The following is a 19,054-nucleotide window of genomic DNA, read 5'->3' on the forward strand; positions in this document are numbered from 1 at the left end:
TATAGGCACATCATGATTATATATGGGCACATCATGACTATATATGGGCACATCATGACTATATATGGGCACATCATAACTATATACAGGTAGACAACAGTTTTTTGTCAAAGAAAATTTGATAGTGTGGGCAAAGCTTAAGCTACCGTACTTTCAATCAAGGCGATACTCGTTACATTTATCTTCTGGGTGGTTAGTAATTTATGATTAGTAAAGCATAGCCTATAGTTCTATTAATTACGGTACATTTGATGATAATAAAAATAGGGAGTTTACAGGTTGTTAACCCATGTTTGAACTCTGGGCACTGAGGCTACAGTAGCTCGTGAAGAATGAATGGTTTATTAATACACCGAATTATTATAAAATAAGCAATCAGTATACATACTGTACAATTTGTTTTCACCTTTTGCACACGATCCGAAAAAAGATCAAGCAAAACGTGCACTAATGAAAAATTAGTGCACGGTTGGGATAGGAAAATAACATTGGGGGTTGACGTCACGATTGTCTTATAATGATTGTTATAACATATCGTCAAGTTATGGTTGTGAATTGAATAGACTTAACAAAAATTACAGGTAGAGCTTACCAGCAATTTGTTCTTCTGTTAATTGGTCCGACTGAAAAGAAGGAAAAATGACAATTTAACTTGCTGTTCTTGTACACAGTATTGTTCATTGACTAAACACAATCGAACAAGATGAACGAGCCGAAACAATCAGCTCCCTATGAAACGCCTCTATTTGAAATGTAAATAAGAAGGCGACCTTTGCGCACCATACTCTCTTTGACCTGGGATTGCCGTTTAACGATTCCGACATCACTGTCTGGAAAACCTCTTGCTCGAAAACACTAACACACAAAAGCACTTCACTACTGTATTATGCACCATAGGCCACCTTTGATTTAACGAGAATTCGAAATAACTATTATTCGAAAGCAATTAAATGACGTCGAATATAATAGACGAAAGTTAAGTCAACATAGTATAAATACATATATGCATATTTTGTATTTAATTTTCTGATTTTCCGAAATTCCGAAGTTTCATTAGGCTGTGTAATTTCATGCCTACGTGTTTTGATTTATGATAATAACGTACAATTATCTGATCTTAAATCAGGAAAATATAAACACAGAGTAGGCCTAGCCCAGCTTAATGGTTGTTGCTGTTAGATTATTTCTGAAAATGCACCTGCATCATCCCCGCTATGATAAAATCACGGTGAGTCATGCGTCATCGTTATAAGAAAAAAAAAAGACATCGAAAGAAAGAAGTAATTTGGCCTTTCGTTTCCCGTGGAGAAATTCAAACCCTTTTCATAGTTCCTATACTGGCTTGACTCTTGGGTGGCGCGCATACACAGTAGTTAACGTACCGTAAATCATGTACGCGTAAACATGATGTAAAATTAGCCAATCAGAAATGACAAGCTCCATGTTTATTATTATCATATTTTCTATTCAATGAATCTAGATGGACGATTGTGCCTCAAATTTAATTGTGATGTTAGCACAGACAAAGTGTACATGTTCCTACCGTTATGTAGGCCTCCTACTTAAAGTAATTGTCACTTTCACTTCAAAAACATCTACGTTTTAATCCCGCATAATTTATTAAATAATGATTGATAGGCAGCCTAACTTTTAAGTCTATAACAAACACAGGATACCGTATTTATAGAATTATTAGCGTCACAAAAATTTAGGTTTTTTTTTTTCTAGAAGCTAACATCTTCATAACGCAAAGTGTTTTTAGATTCAGTGTACTGTAATGCTTATCCGCTTATACCGTATCTACTCGTTTTCAATTTATTAATTTTCAGATTTCATTTATTGTCATAAAGCAAACCATATGAGATCATTTTAGAAGCAGTAAAATATGCAATATAATACTGTACCAACACTACACAGTAAACAATAAATATATAATATAAATGTACATACATTATATAATTTTAAGGCATCATGGAACACAGTTATTCATTAATTCATCAGTTTCAGCATATGAAAGCATGCACAATTATTTATGATTCATATAATGCTTATTAACAAATTTAAATTTTCATCAACTCGCCACAGGATGTAAATTCTGCGATGCTATTTAAACCACCAAATTTTAGGACGCTTCGTGAGTTGCTATGAGTTCTATGACTCTTCATATGTTTGCAAGATTTGAGCCCAGAACCGTGCGATATGCATGAAAGAAACACCATACCACCCCACAATCCCCACCTGACAGGTCACATGCCGCCCACTCTCGTCAGTCAAGACTCGGACCAAAATGTAACATTTAGGGAGAAAAAAAGCATTTCACATGCTGGACAGAATGAAAAATAATCGTAGAATGTTCAATTTGTCCTTAATTTAACATCCGCGCCCGCTCAAACAAGACAGTGATTAGAGAACTTTCTAATCAACTAAAGCACTATGGTACGCAAACCTTGTCATATTATGCATTTACTGTATTCCGTGAACATCTGTCTTTTTTTTTTTATTATAAAAATGCAGATGGGTAGGCCATAGGTCACAATACATATATTTACCAAGTTATTATTATATAATTTTTAGCATATGCCTATTCATCATCGTTCTTATTTAAATTTTCTGAATTTTTTAATGAGTTATATTTTGGCACTCTGTTGCACAGTTGTCACGAATTAACACACTTGCAAATAGGTTAGATATATACCCTACCAATGAGCTATTTTTGTTGAAGGACAATGTGTGATATGATCATAACATCAAATGTTCCTATTTGAGCAATGTTGCAAAGTGTTAAATGAATTGTGTGGTTTTCAGGAGTTTATTACAACCTTTTAAGAGAACAATATCATATATGCTTCTTTTTTTTTTTTACTTTTGCCACGCCATTAATTAATACACTCGCCAATTTTGGTATTTTTCTTTATAACAATGACACCATAATACACGCATGTGAAATGCTAGAAATAAGCGCGAATGTTTTACAAGGGCGTATAATACGGTATAACGTCATGAACAAAGCAATGACAGGATATGTCTTCTTATGGAACAATACCGTACTCATTAGTGCGATGAGTATAAACATCGCGGTAATTAATAATTTAACACTATACAATGATAAGTGTGTATGTCAGAAACTAGCACGATACACGTAACACGTGGCATATCTTCATGTACAAGCACAGCATTATATTAAGTTTTCAGCCGAACAATAAATCTTGAACATGCTGGGATTTCCGCCTCCATGTTTTTGTGGTTTTTTTTGCGGGTTTTTTTTTTTGCGTACTGTAGTTACGTGGTGTCAACCAGGTGTCAACTATCTGTCTATGAAGCACGTGATCGCGTTACACGTTGTCACGTATTCACGCACAAATGGGGTTACGTGTGTGCTGAATCGTAGCCAATTGCAAGTTGGAGAGGTGAAAGTCTATCATCCAGAGAGGCTGATAATTTGAGACTCTTTAGATATTTGACAAGATTAATAGTTGAGTTGCAAAAAAATAATAAAACAGTACATTTTTTACCAGGAATGAAGGGTACTAAAGTATTGCTAAATGTAAACTTTACCATCCTGCCACACCTGACGGAAACCTGTGGACCTTACCTTTGACACCTTAATTTACAATACAAGAATAGTTTACAGTTTGTGCTATTAATTATTAACAAGCGGAGGTGTATGAATATCCGGGTACTTGGATCGTTCGCCTCGTCGACGATCTAGACGTTTTACGAGTCCTGTGCAGGTTGTTTTATGATTTGTCCAACAAAATGCATAAATTCAAACGAGGTAATCATTTTAATCACATCCCGCAATCTTCGATTTTTTGAATCAGAGTGGAGTATGTAAATCGATTTTCATTTAGTCATATTGGCATGGAACACTGCCATCAGGTATCCAACACAATAACGACAAAATTACATAATTACTTTTCGAGAGATATTTTTGCCATTCATTAGGACTATTTGACGTTCGTCCTCGTGATATTATTAAATTCATTTGACATTATCGAATCCTCAGGGTTGCTGAAGATCGAATTATCTTAATCTTGAAGAAAACATCCTGATCATGGTACATGCAAGTTTACAGTACTCGATGGTTAAATTCGATTTTTGCTGGTATACAACTTAATGTTGTTCCCTGTTGTTGAGCATGATTATGTTCCCCAAGCACGCGCCCTCTACAGTGTGGATGGAGCAGAATTAATGTTATTTATTTTTACATTTATTTTTCATTACAGTACATTAGGGTTCCATTTTTGCTTAGTGTGATTTTAACTGTAGACCTAGAATAGGGCACAACTGAAACTAACTACGACCATGTTTAATAGTTCCATTTTTGTTATTTTAACTGTAATAGCTAGAAAAGGGCGCAACTGATATTTTTGTATATTAGGCCTACTCTAACAATAATTATAATAATTGTCTAGTTTATTTAGGCCTAGGCCTATGTAGCGTTTTTCTAATTTGAAGACCGTGTAAAAGCGCTTTCAGCGTTATTACTCATGGTCATACTGATTCGCTGACAAAGGCATATGAATTAGTTTAATTGATTCAGTAATTTAAGTTCATTCATTAATTAATTCTTCTAACGATCTGACAAAAAACCCCTGCAATCTCCGCTCTCCGCCGGGGAGTCTTTCAAGGCGCACTACATTATACGAGTGCACACTTACGCGTCTGTACGCTCTTTGTCTATATTATGACACCACCTCCCAGTGCTGCTAAAATGCATCGACAATTTTGTTTTACTTATGTTAAATTTCGTTAGTTAGTATTTGTCTACAAAAACTAAAAACCTTTTGAAGTTTAGGCAAGTTTATCTTAAATCAGTAATTTTCAAATATTTATATCAATAAGTTTTATTATGCTGGCATATGGTTGATTGCCAACAGGCTGCTGACGAATAGCGCGTCAATCTCGTTCAATAGAGATGTCACAAGGTTACGGAAACCATAACGAATACGGTTACGTCATCATGTAGACAACCCTTCCTCTACAGTAACATACCTGTCATAACGTAGACGATTCATGTCTTTTGCATGAATAGACCTTTCCGGAGTGTCAATCAAACTTAACAACTGACTAATCAGAAAAGCGCTAGGAATACGCGCGCGTCTCACAAACACACGTGTTGTCCCACAAACGCACGTGTTCACCTATGTTTTAACCATGGTTTAACACTGTCGCTTTGTGGGACCTTAGCAACCATATCCAAGGGGCGGAGCTTAGCGGAAAGGCCCATTAATAATAATAATAATAATATGTCGTTCTTATATAGCGCTTCATGCCTTTACAAGGCCTCTAAGCTCGTACAGCATACTGTCAAGATTGTGTTTGGCAAGGATGACGATAATAATAATGACGTAGGCCTATTTGTTCGTTATCGTTTTCGTAAGGTTGCAAAATCTCAGCACATCACGATGATTGTCCAATCACGAGTGATTCAAATATAAACATTTATTTTTAGTTACTGTTCCCTGGTATACATCTGATTTGACATAACATATTATTATGCATATTTTGTCATGTTATACGATTATATAGCAATGTATTTTATATTTATATCGAATAAAAGAAAGCCAATCGAAAACCTTTCAAATTCAATTTTAAAGAGGTTATTTCGACCCCCACAAACACAAACGTCTATTATTATTAATTCGACATAATATTGTTGTTTAATAAAGCAACGAGAATAATATACACAGGCATTGGTAGCGGAGATGTTGATTGATTATGCTTTTGGCAATAATTCGCGTCGCTAAGCTTGTTGATCTATTCATCCCTACAGCTTCCTGACTCCATCATAAAATATCTTAATTCGTTAGAATAATTAATATTAAAAGCATGATATCATTGCTGTAAGAGTTATAATAATTTTAAATAGAGCTAAATGTTTTTTATGGCAACGACTCAGATGAACCCGTCTGGTTCCCAGCCCACTAAATGTTGCGACAAGTCTAAATAATCGTACTAAAATCCGGGGATATAATTATGCACCTATTGTGACCATATTAAAAGAGGAATTTGAATACTTCAGTCAGAGTTAACTGAAAGAATATTGTGTTTTACGATTAATTTAGTACAAGTGTTGTGCCAACAAATGAACCGCGAACGAGTAAGCCTTCTGCTATTATAGCAAACTGAATTTTTACCAGACGATAGCCAAGCCATAGCAGCCGTATTTAAATCAGGATCATCGCGTTAAGCGATCGTGGAGCCATTTATGGATCAACTCAACAGGTTTAATCTCCGGGGAGTCATTATTATAATACCTTATTAGAAAAAATATATCTTCTTATATAGATAGATCATGGAGGAATACAAACAGCGATTGATGAATGGGCTCTTTATTATTATTATTAATCATCAAAATGTTGATTATATAAATTCCCCATTCCCTGATAATTGTACACCATACCGTAGGTACACAAGCCTAAATAATAAATTATGGTTGCCAAGCTTCACTTCAGTATTCACTTGCGGCGCACTAGTGGGTAACAATACTCAATAGAAACATGTAATTTAATCACATTTGTAACCCAAGGTAGATGTTTTATATTACGAAGCGAACAGGTAGTAGCGGGTGTCAAGGTGGCCATGACGTAGGCCAACTTCAATGGGGACACGTACACCGATGATGATCACAAAATGGCAGCACGCCTAGTTTTCCACGGAGGTGTATATATTGGAGGACGTTCTAATTGAACTGCAGTTCAAGAACCGAATACTGAGCGATATCGCACGCCATAGACGATCCCCTCACTTTTAGAAATGTACGCCACTGCTTCGCGATTTTTGATATAGTCCCATGATTTATTACGAACTTTACACGTTGCAAAATTTATTTTTAGACCTAATAGTGTTTCCCTTCGACCAATCTGAGAGGACGTGAGCAAATGCGGCGTTTCAAATTCTGGGGTCACAAGTGTTATAACAAACGAACAAATACTGCTGGTCAAGGTCATCATGGGGCCGGTCGTGTAGTGAACATAAAACGTACGAGTCATCTGAAGATGAGAGATTTGCCTATCAAATGAAAATTAAATTTAAATAAGCCTAAATGTCTTTTACAGCTAATAATTTTAAGCAGATTAACGGAATGGCGGTGCCTCAAAATACTAGAGGTAATACAAAATAGAACAGAAGAATTAGAATATGAAGAAGGCCAGGATCAGGGTTTATATCCATTTCAGGAGTGAAATAAACCATTAATGCAGAGATCAAACATCAGTGGGAGGGTACCATGTCAAAATGGTAAAATGTTAAATGAGGTTTTTATTCTTTTTTTTAATAGAAAAACCAACAAATCTATCTCCTTATTTGCAGTAGATGTGTCTATGTAGTACCCTCTATATACAGTACAGTGTATACTGCTGTAAAATTATAATTTTATATGTTTGAAAAGTGTGTAACATTAAGAACAAAATAAAAACATTTTGGGCCTGAAATTGGCAAAAAATAAGAACACCATGTCTGGGCAAAATTTTACTGGTTCTTATAAAAGAAAACAGCGTAGGCCTATACATATTCATGGCCACTTGCGTAAGAATATTTGATGAATTTAGTGCGTCTGGAAACGCATGTTGCGTTTCCATGCGATGAGATTTTGGCATGGTTGATGTTAAAAAAAAATCGACCTGTAGGTCAGATGAGCAAATTATGTAATCAATTGTACGCTCTACCCCATGCAAGTACATGTGACTCATGTACAGTAGAAGCATAACTCCCTGGTACAAGGAACAGGCGATCCTGCTTGGCGCGAAGCAGCCAAGATGTACCTACGATGACATACTTTTTTTTCGGATGAAATTTAAAAGAGGCCTTAACTATAATGTAAATAAAGGATGTAATCTATAGATTCGAAAACCTATATCTTTTGACTGATCTAAAAGTATCGTTCTTTATCCACTTTACTTCCTATTCTACAGGTGGTTAACATGCAGTACATGACCTAGCTAGCTTATCAACTTACGTGTTTTTGTAAGGACAAAAATAACACTATGATTTAACCAGTTTTGAAAACACAATGAACCAGAAAGTTAAGAACTTGGCCAGATCAAACAATAACTGATTTATGTACCCCAGTTGAGCACAGACTACTGCAAACATTTACTTCGACAAAATTCACATTTAGATACACTGATTTTCGATAGATATAAGCATGCACAAACGACTTAATATTGCATCGATTCGAAATTTAAAAAAAAACTTACCATGATTTTGTTTAGCTGTTTTTTGCGGTGGGATTGTCTGCTAACGAGCGAGATAACGAGCGGCCTGTTCGGAGTTTCAGAGTATATCTGATAGTGGGCGGTTAATCAGGAAGTTAGCGATACATCGGTTATAGTACGTACTATGTCGCGCAGATCGATTATAGGCAAACAAACCCGAAGGACAAACGGAAGTTTGGGAACAGCCTCCATTTGCATATCTAAGAATTTTGACGCAGTGCGGCGAAAGTATGAGCGAAAAACATAATAGGGGGCGCCCTTAAAATATTATTGTTTTTCGACAAGATTCATTTCTACTGATATTATTACAACTTAATTACTGACGGTTATATTGCTTTGTAAAATCAAAGAGATTGCTGATTGGTCAAAAGTGTAAGCCCTGTCTCTTATACACATCTAGATGTGTATAAGAGACAGATATATATATAAGTGGACGGTTAACTCAATAAAAAGCGGCACTGTGGATGGCGATATTTTTGTTGTCATGGGAACCGCAGTCATCTGTATTCGGACGCTAACTTGAGACTAAAACGACCATAAAACATCATTAATAATGTCGTTATGCGTTACAACATATGGACATTTACGGGCATAATTACAATGAAAAGGGTTGTAATCTTAAGATGTTGTGGTACCATTTTGTTTGTGGCACTATACTCAGATTAATGGTTCTCATTCGTTTTATGAGGCTTATCCAGCCCGTTCAATATTGATACAGTAGTAGATAATGTTAGTTTGTGTGCATTTGTAACACATAACATCAAATAAAATGAAATGAAACACAATATTAACCTCATTAGTAACACTAAATAAATATAACTACCAATTATACCAAAAAAAACGAAAGCAATTTATGCCTATAAATTGTGCAAGAAATTTAATGTATTTTAATTAAAATTAAGACCGACAGAAATCAAAATTCACCACGTAAACAAATAGAATTTTTACGTATTGCTCATAACAGTTTACGTTCATTGTCCATAAATTCCAACACAAGCTTAGATTGTTCACGTTACGTTTATATAGACCTGTATAGCGAGAACACAGATAAAATAAACGAATTTAGCCCTTATTCGGTCTCTGTCAACAGTATTTTTTATAGGACTAGGCTTTTGTAATCAAGGGTCAAGTGAAGCGCAAATAACAAGTCCTCCAGCACTGGTAAGAAGTATTCTCTGACGTCACGCAAATATGGGGTACCCTGGGAATTAGGTACAGAGAGGGCAGCAAATGTTACTGTGGGTGCATTTGAGGCTTACAATACATAGCATATTTATTAAGAAAAAATGTATTTGTACTATGCAATATGCTAGTAAGTACCGGGTTTCGGTGACTGGGGGGCCGGTAAAAAAATACTTGAATCACGACATTTAATTAGAATTAAGTTTATAACTGTAGGCCTACTACTGTAATACAAAAATATCTCTGCTATAACGAATCAGACCTCCCAAAGCCGTTGTCGTGTGCCGCCGTCTCGTGTGTGACGCTGTCGTGTGCCGTTGTTGACGTCTTGCTGTCGTGCGTCGCGCTGTCGTCGCGTACTGTGCGCAGATTTTTGTGATGTCATTTACGTCTTCAGATGATTTGAATACAGGACCTTTGACTAGCTCACAAGAAAGTACCACTATGATAATTTGAGGGCTACTTCAAATTTGTATATCCATTACTGTACCTTCAGCTGTGTGAATATATACCGTAGTAAAACATATTTGTACCCGGCTTTCTGTCTGATCATGTGCTCTACTTGGTTGAAACAATCATAGGCCTATTTACTTAAGGGCTAAAAAATAATTGTCTTACTGATTGATAAAAGGGTTTTTACATTCTTCTTTCTGTAGATGTGCCTGTCAGTGTTAGCAAACACGTTTACTTCATTATTTTGGGAGTTTCTTAGAGGAGGTAGTTAGGCCTATTACCTCCTTTGCTTTTCTAAATGACCGCCTGAGAAGAAAATTTACCGTCTTAATCCAACAAATGCATCGATCATATTCTAACTGAAGCCTTCCATCAGCGCTTTTCTAATTTTGTGCGTTTAGAAATAATGAAGATTAAAGCTGCATTGAGTTTTTGATGGTGGGGGGGTGCTTAAACCCCTCCCCCCCCCGCTGGCACCGACACTGCCTAGGAGTCGGGGCCCTGCAGACTGCCGCACGAGCTCGAGCGCATAGGCGTTACGCCACTGGAGCCCCACCTTTAAATATGCAAATGAGGCTACGCGTTTTGCACAGCCACCAATCGCAGGACGGAATAGATTTTTATAATTTCTAACAGGCATAGAATGGAGAATGTGGGCTCACTTATTTCATGGAGGTATTATTATCAGTAATACCTCCATGCTTATATTATGACGTGACACTTTAAGAAGATGAAGATTAAGATCTACGATAGGCCTACTATTGGATTTACGCGTTATCGACTTGTCTGTCACAATGCTTCCGTCAGAACAATCTAAATATACAACGAAATACGAGACTCAATCGGTGGGGATTCTTAGTAATCGATGATGATACTCAAAATAAACAACTTAATAAATCATCATTGGAAATAGATTATCTTTTTCTGTTTAACTTTCTATTGTATTTTTGATTTATGCAATCAATACCGAATCGCTTTTCTTTTTATTAGTTGTAGGGCTTTGGATAGGCCCTATATACATTATGCACACATAGTATATATGTATGTTTGAGGCAAACATTATGTAGGCCAGGACGGCTACCTAACCAAAGTCCGAGAGTTGTCTCCTTTGACCTCATTGATAATAATTATAATGATGCTCCATAAAAGTTATAATCTTGTACATTTCACAGTTCCTTTAAAGCTGGCTTTTTTTTTTATCACATTCATGGCGTCTGAGAGTTTACATATCGACCTAATAAACCATCTTATAAGTGTTATTAGATAGCCAAGCGTGTCTATACATCTGCTATCGATACTTAAGTATGCATTCAGTCAACTAAACGAGCCTATACTCACAATTGTAGCATTTGTATTATTAAGTATACACTGCGGTTGCACAAATAGGTGATTTATTAACAGACTGTTTAAGCTGGTATATAGGTTTCACACACACAGACACCCGTAGACTGTAGGCTAAATAAAAATACATTAAGGGTAACATATTCACTATTTATTCACTTGCTGCCTTTCCCTGGTTTCCATAAAGTCGGTACACACTATATAAGGCTTTAGTCCCACGTGTCACAACCTTCCTTATCTCTGTGAGTCGTCTGCAACAATAATTATAGACCCTATTCGAATGTGGATGTAATTCCGTCCTTCAACGCCCAGTAAGGGTGACGGCGGAAAAGTACGCTTGCCTACTTACTCACTCACTCACTCACTCTCTCACTCATAACTCACATCCTTACAAACCAACATTAAGGGGCTGGTCCAACCTCGTTTTCCTGACATAGTATGTGTAATTTAATACTTTAGGCCTAGACGTCTAAGCCTTCTATCATGCTCTATTTCTAAACTATTACCAGACTAAAGTAATCCAGAACCACCATCTTTTGAAGTATTCGATATTTAATGACAACAAACTTATCTAAATATACATGTAGGAAACAACCCACAAAATTAATCCCATTAAATGTCGGTTTAATTAATATAAATATTTGCACTCGTTCCCGGCGTTCATTATTTTCCTATTCTCGTTTTACAGAGAGGAAATATAATTATATAAAATTGTTTTAATCTTAAAAACGTGGTATGTTTCATAAGAAGAATATGTAGAACAATAGAGCGAAAAACATTAAAGAGAAACCGATTACATAAAGAAAGAAAAGACATCCCCAAAATGTTATCAAATTACATAAAAACAAGAAAGATCCTATATCAAGATTGGAAAAGAATTGAGTAGGCCTATATTCCGTTTTTAAAGACAAAAAAAAGAACTTGTGTGTCAAAGAAAAACGATGTGGATCAATAGAGCGAAAAACTTAAAGAGGAAATGTTAAATCAAATTTAGTATGCAAAGAAGATCCCATATCAAGATTGAGAATTGAGAAGAATTGAGTAGGCCTACAGTATATTACGCAAGGCGTCGTGATTTAATTCACCATTGTTCAACTTTTATGATGATCAAACCAAACATTCGTTAATTTTAAAACAAAGCATAATGTTATCTGTATATATTTTCAATTTATCACTCTTTTGATGGTTATTACCAATTCATAAAATACAAGAGAAATACGTCTTTATTTGGCGTTTAAAACGTACATTCAGTGATCAAATATTTATTATGTAAAAATTGTAAAATACAAGAGGCAGATTCTTAATCATTATCATTGAATAAGATAATAGGCCTGTATTCGAATTTTCAACTTAATTACTGACGGTTATATTGCTTTGTAAAATCAAAGAGATTGCTGATTGGTCAAAAGTGTAAGCCCCACACTTTCTAATCAGTCGATGCTAATCTGCAATGTATCGTGAAACCCGTAAATATCATTATTCGTGAATACTGTCCCCTAGCTTCGTCACCTCGACATTTGGGTATCTCGCTTGCATCTGTATGTAAACCACACAGAGCACCTCAATGATTTTATAACTTATTGTCCGTCGTAATAACACCAATGAAAATCACTATAAAATCTAGGCTACTCTAGAACACGAAACCATCTAAATTAGCAGGTTTCAGGCTACCACCAGAATCGATTTAATTCTCCAAATTCTTGGTAGTCTGAAAAATATTGCCCGTCTCCCCGCGAACCCAGTTACTTAAACTGCGCCCGCGGGAATTACGCTAACATATAGATTAATGCATAGACCAAAAGCGATTTGTTTTTCTCGGCTCAAAAGTTATATCTTGCATCCGTTAAGCCGGACATACACTGCGTCAACCATAGAGAGCTTGACGATAGGATGCCGCCTGCTGATAGCTGGTGATAAGTGACGTCGAAAATGATCTATCTTTATGGAATCGCGTACGACCCTACGCGTGTGCAGTGTGGTATCCGGGTTTAGATGGCAAAATATAAGGAGAAGGCACAATTTACATTTATCAACACACACAGACAAGTATGTACTTCTTTGTCTCCCTTTAAAGTCTTCCTTTCCATCCGTTCCCCAAATTGTAGTACTTTTGTTTGATCATGGTATAGTTTCATGTTTACTTGGACGTCATCATGGTTACAAACTCTGATAAGAAAGAAAAACAAATTGGATTTATTTTGAGTTCTACTGGCAAAAAGAGGACTGCAAGGATGAACAATTAATTAATTAATTGCTAATAATATTTGTATTGGGAAAATGACATTAGTCGATCTAATTGTGGCCAAACGGTTTTAACAATTACTTAGGGCCCCTAATATTCAATTTGTTTATGAGGCAAACAACCCAGTTCTTGCATATAAAATCTTATTTATATGTGTTGCCAACTTTGTAAAGTAAGACGATCCCGAGAAACATTTCCTGTTGCCTAACTTCAATTTTTTGTAGGTCCAGGACCTGACTAACGTGCGGTTGATAACTTTACGGCCGGTTGTTCAAGCTGTTAACAACAGTAAACATGATCACGTGGCCACTTTTCTGTGTTTTTTTTTTTGTTTTGTTTTGTTTTGTTTTGTTTTGTGTTTTTTGTGTTTTTCTGTGTGTGTATGTTTTTTGTGGGGTTTTTTTTGTGTGTTTTTAAGTCAAGTCAAGTCAAGTTTCAATTATTAATAACTTACCTTCATAATTGACCTGACCATCTCCGTCCAAGTCGGCCTCTCTGATCATCTCATCAACTTCCTCTTCAGTCAGTTTTTCACCAAGATTAGTCATCACATGACGTAACTCCGCCGCACTATGGCGAAATAATAATATTTACATGATTAGTTTTTAACCACAATATTTATGTACAGGATCAATTATTTGGTGTTTCTACATTGAGTACGTGAGAGCATGTTGTACGCCTACCTTATGAAGCCGTTACCATCCTTGTCAAAGACCCTAAACGCCTCTCTAATCTCCTCTTCGCTGTCAACTTCTTTCATTTTTCTTGCCATCATGGTTAAGAATTCTGGAAAGTCTATTGTTCCATTTCCTGTATCGGGTAGAGAATGAGATTGGTATGAAGTGCATCTGATTAATACCAAATATAAAACAGGAAAACACAAAGAAACTTTCGATGTGGCTTCAGTTCGACACCAAGTTTGTCAAACATTCAGCAAAAGAGGGCGCTAGACAACAATGTTAAGTTGAGATGGCTACACAATTATATTTTTACTATTGTCAGAAGACATGATGCTACATTAATAATAAAAATAATGGCTATAACGGTAACGATGATAAAGTTAATGATTGATAATGATATAATGATAACGGCATTAATAACGATAACTAAAATGATGGTAACGATATAAGCCAAATAACATTATTAACAGTAAAGATAACAATAATGATAAGGAAAAATAACATCAATGATGATCATGATCATGATGAGGATGACGATGATGATGAAGTAGAAGATAATCATGATAATAATGATCCCGGTATGGATGATAGTAACATTTTACTTTATATAACATATTGGTTGTCACCTGTATTCTTGAGCGGACTAAAACAGTGGAAGATTTGGGGATGGGGGCCTGTCGGTCCGCTTCCCCTCCTCTTTTTGGAAAGTAAGAAAAACGAAAAAAAAAAACAAAAACAAAAAAACAAACAAACAAAGAAAAAACAAAAAGAAATTATTGATCACCCAAAACGCCTCAGAGGTTATTTCCGGGCGTTTAGAAGACAAAAATTTCCCGGGGGACCCCCTGTAATGTTGTTTCTCGATCGCATCCCCTCCTTTCGGACATCTTTAGATCCGCATCTGTAAAACGTAGGTAAACTGCATGAACTTGTAGACCCCATTCCGTTCCCGGGGGAGGGGCAAGGTTCAGGAAAACTAAAGTATTTAGCCCCTGGACCTCATCATACCACTTTTGTGGGCCCCTGGACCTAATCTCTAAACAACCCCTCCCCCCTCCCTCTCTCTCTCTCTCTCTCTCTCTCTCTCTCTCTCTCTCTTGTGTACCCTAGATGCAGGCAGAAACATGCAATACATTTGGGCGTTGTTTGGCCTACGTACCGTCGACATCTACTTCGTTGATCATATCCTGGAGTTCTGCTTCCGTTGGGTTTTGTCCCAATGATCGCATCACAGTTCCCAGTTCCTTAGTGGTAATACTACCGTCGCCATCTTTGTCGAATAGTGAGAAGGCCTCCTTGAATTCTAAAATACAAATTGAGCGATAACTATTATTGATTGGATATAATATGGAATAATAGCCTAAGATTAGCATATTGACACGTGTGTGAGGCACTCTAGCAGAAGAATATTGTATCCACGTCCTATGACAATATTATCATTCTACAGGATAAACCTAAACACAGTTTGTTTTGTTTTGCTGTTCATTTCTCATCCGTATATCAATCCAACAATAGCGCTTGAAATTCTCATTTTCCCGAACAGTATACGGTACTGTACTCCTATAAACATACAAAATACAAATACATAATTATTATAATTTTTAGACTTCCTTTCAACCAGATAATAATTCTAACAATCCTGTTGAAAACACTATGCATTTAGTCATAGTAGGCATTAGGCCTATCATTAATTCGAATGTGACTGCCATGCCAATCAATATATGACCGGGTATCACGAAGTTTGTAGAAATTCACCTGATGATGATGATGTGTTGACGTATCTAAACATGTTGTTTTGTATATTTTGTATTTTATTAGATGCTTTACTGAATCATCATCATCATTGAGGACCCCTATGGAAACAAGCTCATATGAGCTTATATGGTTATCCTCTTGCTTTCATTTTTGTGTGTTTTTATGTACTTGTTTTTTATTGTGATATTAAAATTAATGAGGGCAATAAATAATTTTTTAAAAATCGTCGTTAATAAAAACATTGTTATCATTATTAATAATATTTTTACTATCATTATTGAAATGTGTTGATAATAATTTTATTTTTTAATTAAGTTATTATATCTTAATGTATCAATAAAATTATCTACTTTCTAGTCTAGGTAATTATTAATTCGACTCAAATTCAGTGTCGGAACTCGTTGAATATGATTTCTCATTTCGCTATACAGATCGATTCTTCACAATACAAGCGCGTACAAAGTATCGATTTCGCGCGCCGGGATCGACTCAGGCTTATTCAGCCGGAACATTTAATGGATTGCCGAAGGGAAGCAAACGGGCATCGGTGACTTAAACTATACTTGGTAATCATATCCATTGTAATTAGTAATAATTAACGTCTTTGAGATATATCATGCGAACGCTTAATCCGTTTATGTTAGCGTCCAGGTGTTGAAAAAAATCTGTAATATATATATAGTATATAAATAAACTCTGAACCGTCTTGCGGTAATGCTATAAATATAGTATATATAGATACATTTTAAACGTTAAAGAATAGGAATCTGCAAGTGTGAAAAAATAGTTTCCCCCAACATTGATTCGTACCCTGGACCTTCTGCTCTCTATGCCGACGCCTTAACCAACTGGGCCATTGAGGCTTTGTTGGGAGTTCAAATCATATGTTCGTATACCAGTACGCGACCGTATGCCAGGCTTCATTATTGAATGATTTGGACAGACAATGTTGCATCTTGTATTTTGATGTCAAATCATTGCCTAAGTTCTGTGAGAAATGTATCTAAAATAATTAGTTTTGAAGCAATGCAATGTCATATTCCTAATTGAGCTGTTTAGTCGTATACGATTTTCGACTAAAATGGGACGAATGTTTGCAATAATGTCGTCCACACGTCAACAAGTTAAGCACGGATCAAGTTCACATATTGTGATATATGTAATGTGTGTTTCTAATTCTTTATTACTTTATGAGTTGTTACTAATATGCATCGAAGTTATAGTATTGGATAATTGGTGACTAACGCATGCGGATGATTTAGCTTATGATAAGTCTAAATGCCATAGCATTTAATCGTTGGGATATTTTATATTCATTGTGATCATGTATTATCATAATCATCATGATGATCATCAACATCATCATTACCACCACCACTATCATCATCATTATCATCAGTATTATTATCATCATTATCATCATTGTCACCTTTTTTCATCAACAACATCATTACCAAAATCATCGTCCTTATTATTATTTCCTCACCTTCATCATCATCATTCTTATCATCATAATCATTATCATTGTTAGTGTTCTTTCTCTACTTCCTTTAGTCGTTATTTTTGGAGGAGAAGATTCTAACAAGAGTAGGCCTGTTCATGGTTGTATGTCTACCCAGACCTAAATGAAAATTTATTTTTAAGTCGTGACCATAGTGAATGATTTAAATTCGTTGTGCCAACCACTGGAAATTTTCGAAGCAAAAAACATTATAACGCTTAAGTCAAATATCAACTAATATCACCCTTTTCCCAGATAGTTCCCCATCACTTAACCATCGAGCCCTCACTCCACTGTCCCCCCCCCCCTCAATCGCCCGCTTAATATTTCTATATACACCACTTCTGGAATGAAACCACAAGTGCACCATCAAGATGGTTAGGTAAGACTCATGATTGATATGGGATTGCTGCTCAGAATGGACTCATTGCACTCTGACCACACGACCGCTATCCAAGGTATCAATGAAATAGTTTCAACTTACCTGCAATCTGTTCTTCCGTCAATTGCTGTTCAGCAGACTAAGGGACAAGGACAAACCGTATTTATGTTTTAAGTATGTTTTAAACACATATGAAAATATGCTAATATCGTTAAAGTAGCTTATTAAACGCCATTTATAATGCTATTAGTAATGTAAGTACGCTACTTAGTGAAAGATGATAACTGGTATACCAATGATAACTACAGGCATGTGAATAATTGCAGACATTGTAAGGTAGGAGGCATACGGGTATAAGAGAGTCTAAATTAAACAAGCAGGTAACACTATGCTTTTTCTTATTTTTTACATTATAGTTTCATTATTAATATCATCATTATTCTTTTTAATATTCTAATATATAAATATAGACATATATATAAATATATAGGTCAATATTATTATTATTAATAATATAATAATAATTATAATTATAATTATTATTATTATTATTATTATTATTATTATTATTATATCATCATTACCATTACCCCATTCTCGACATCATCGTCATTATTATAATGTTCATCATTATCATTATTATTATCATCGATTTTATCATAAGTACGTCCGAAACTAATTAACAATAACAACGATAATATTAACAGATACAAGAACAATGATAATAATAATAATGATTTTCCAATTATACCGCACATTACAAAGATTGACTGCGTTTAAGAAATAAGTCGTGATTATTATGGTTTTCATAAAGTTCCATCTCTACATATTAATGCTAATTATATTAAAAATAATCTAATCTAGAAACGGTTAGAGATTAAGAAGTCATAACAGGAAATGAAAGGAGTAGTAGGCCTAATTATAAAATGTATGATATATCAATATACACTCAAACATCGATGCTCGATTGTTATTAAAGTAATTTAGGCCTAATCGATGTTTGACGATTGGACGACACTTTCTAGGCCTATATATAAAAAAAACATTTAAATATATAATTTACATTATAAGTAAAGATTCGGTATGTTCACTAGCGGAACCATATCTCATTGTGAACCAAATATAGATAATGTAGAACTCACCATATTAATTCGTAGAACTATCCAAAAAGTATTAGAAAGTATTTGGCAAGTAGAGGATGACGAGTTATGCAAGTTGTGAAGCGAGCAGGAGGAGTGTTGTACTGTATTCGCTTTGCTCTTGTTGTGACAACTGACAACTTGTGCAGGCACAGATGCA

At 35.4% G+C, this 19,054-nt stretch overlaps 2 protein-coding genes across 3 annotated transcripts in view; both read right to left on the minus strand.

The window, feature by feature from the left end:
* Window positions 1-8,371, minus strand: part of LOC117123882 (calmodulin-alpha-like) — a 33,813-nt gene extending 25,442 nt beyond the window's left edge. The window contains exons 1-2 of the mRNA XM_033269933.1: window positions 8,202-8,371; window positions 593-623 (exon numbers count right to left, since the gene is read on the minus strand). Coding sequence (XP_033125824.1) covers window positions 593-623; window positions 8,202-8,204 — 34 coding nt within the window. The 5' untranslated portion in view covers window positions 8,205-8,371. The remainder of the gene's footprint in view (window positions 1-592; window positions 624-8,201) is intronic.
* LOC117123881 (calmodulin-A-like) overlaps window positions 1-19,054 on the minus strand; it is a 24,412-nt gene extending 5,358 nt beyond the window's left edge. Inside the window, exons 1-6 of one of the 2 annotated variants that reach the window (XM_033269932.1) lie at window positions 18,898-19,054; window positions 17,858-17,894; window positions 15,277-15,420; window positions 14,121-14,247; window positions 13,892-14,007; window positions 11,730-13,361 (exon numbers count right to left, since the gene is read on the minus strand). In XM_033269932.1, the coding sequence (XP_033125823.1) occupies window positions 13,333-13,361; window positions 13,892-14,007; window positions 14,121-14,247; window positions 15,277-15,420; window positions 17,858-17,894; window positions 18,898-18,900 (456 nt within the window). In that variant the 5' untranslated portion in view covers window positions 18,901-19,054 and the 3' untranslated portion in view covers window positions 11,730-13,332. Of the gene's footprint in view, window positions 1-11,729; window positions 13,362-13,891; window positions 14,008-14,120; window positions 14,248-15,276; window positions 15,421-17,857; window positions 17,895-18,897 lie in introns of those variants that run through there. The other variant, XM_033269931.1, reaches the window with a different exon arrangement.

The sequence above is a fragment of the Anneissia japonica genome, unplaced genomic scaffold, assembly GCF_011630105.1.
Source record: "Anneissia japonica isolate Jap-2015-1 unplaced genomic scaffold, ASM1163010v1 scaffold287736_len1891122_cov214, whole genome shotgun sequence".
Taxonomy (NCBI): Eukaryota; Metazoa; Echinodermata; class Crinoidea; order Comatulida; family Comatulidae; genus Anneissia; species Anneissia japonica.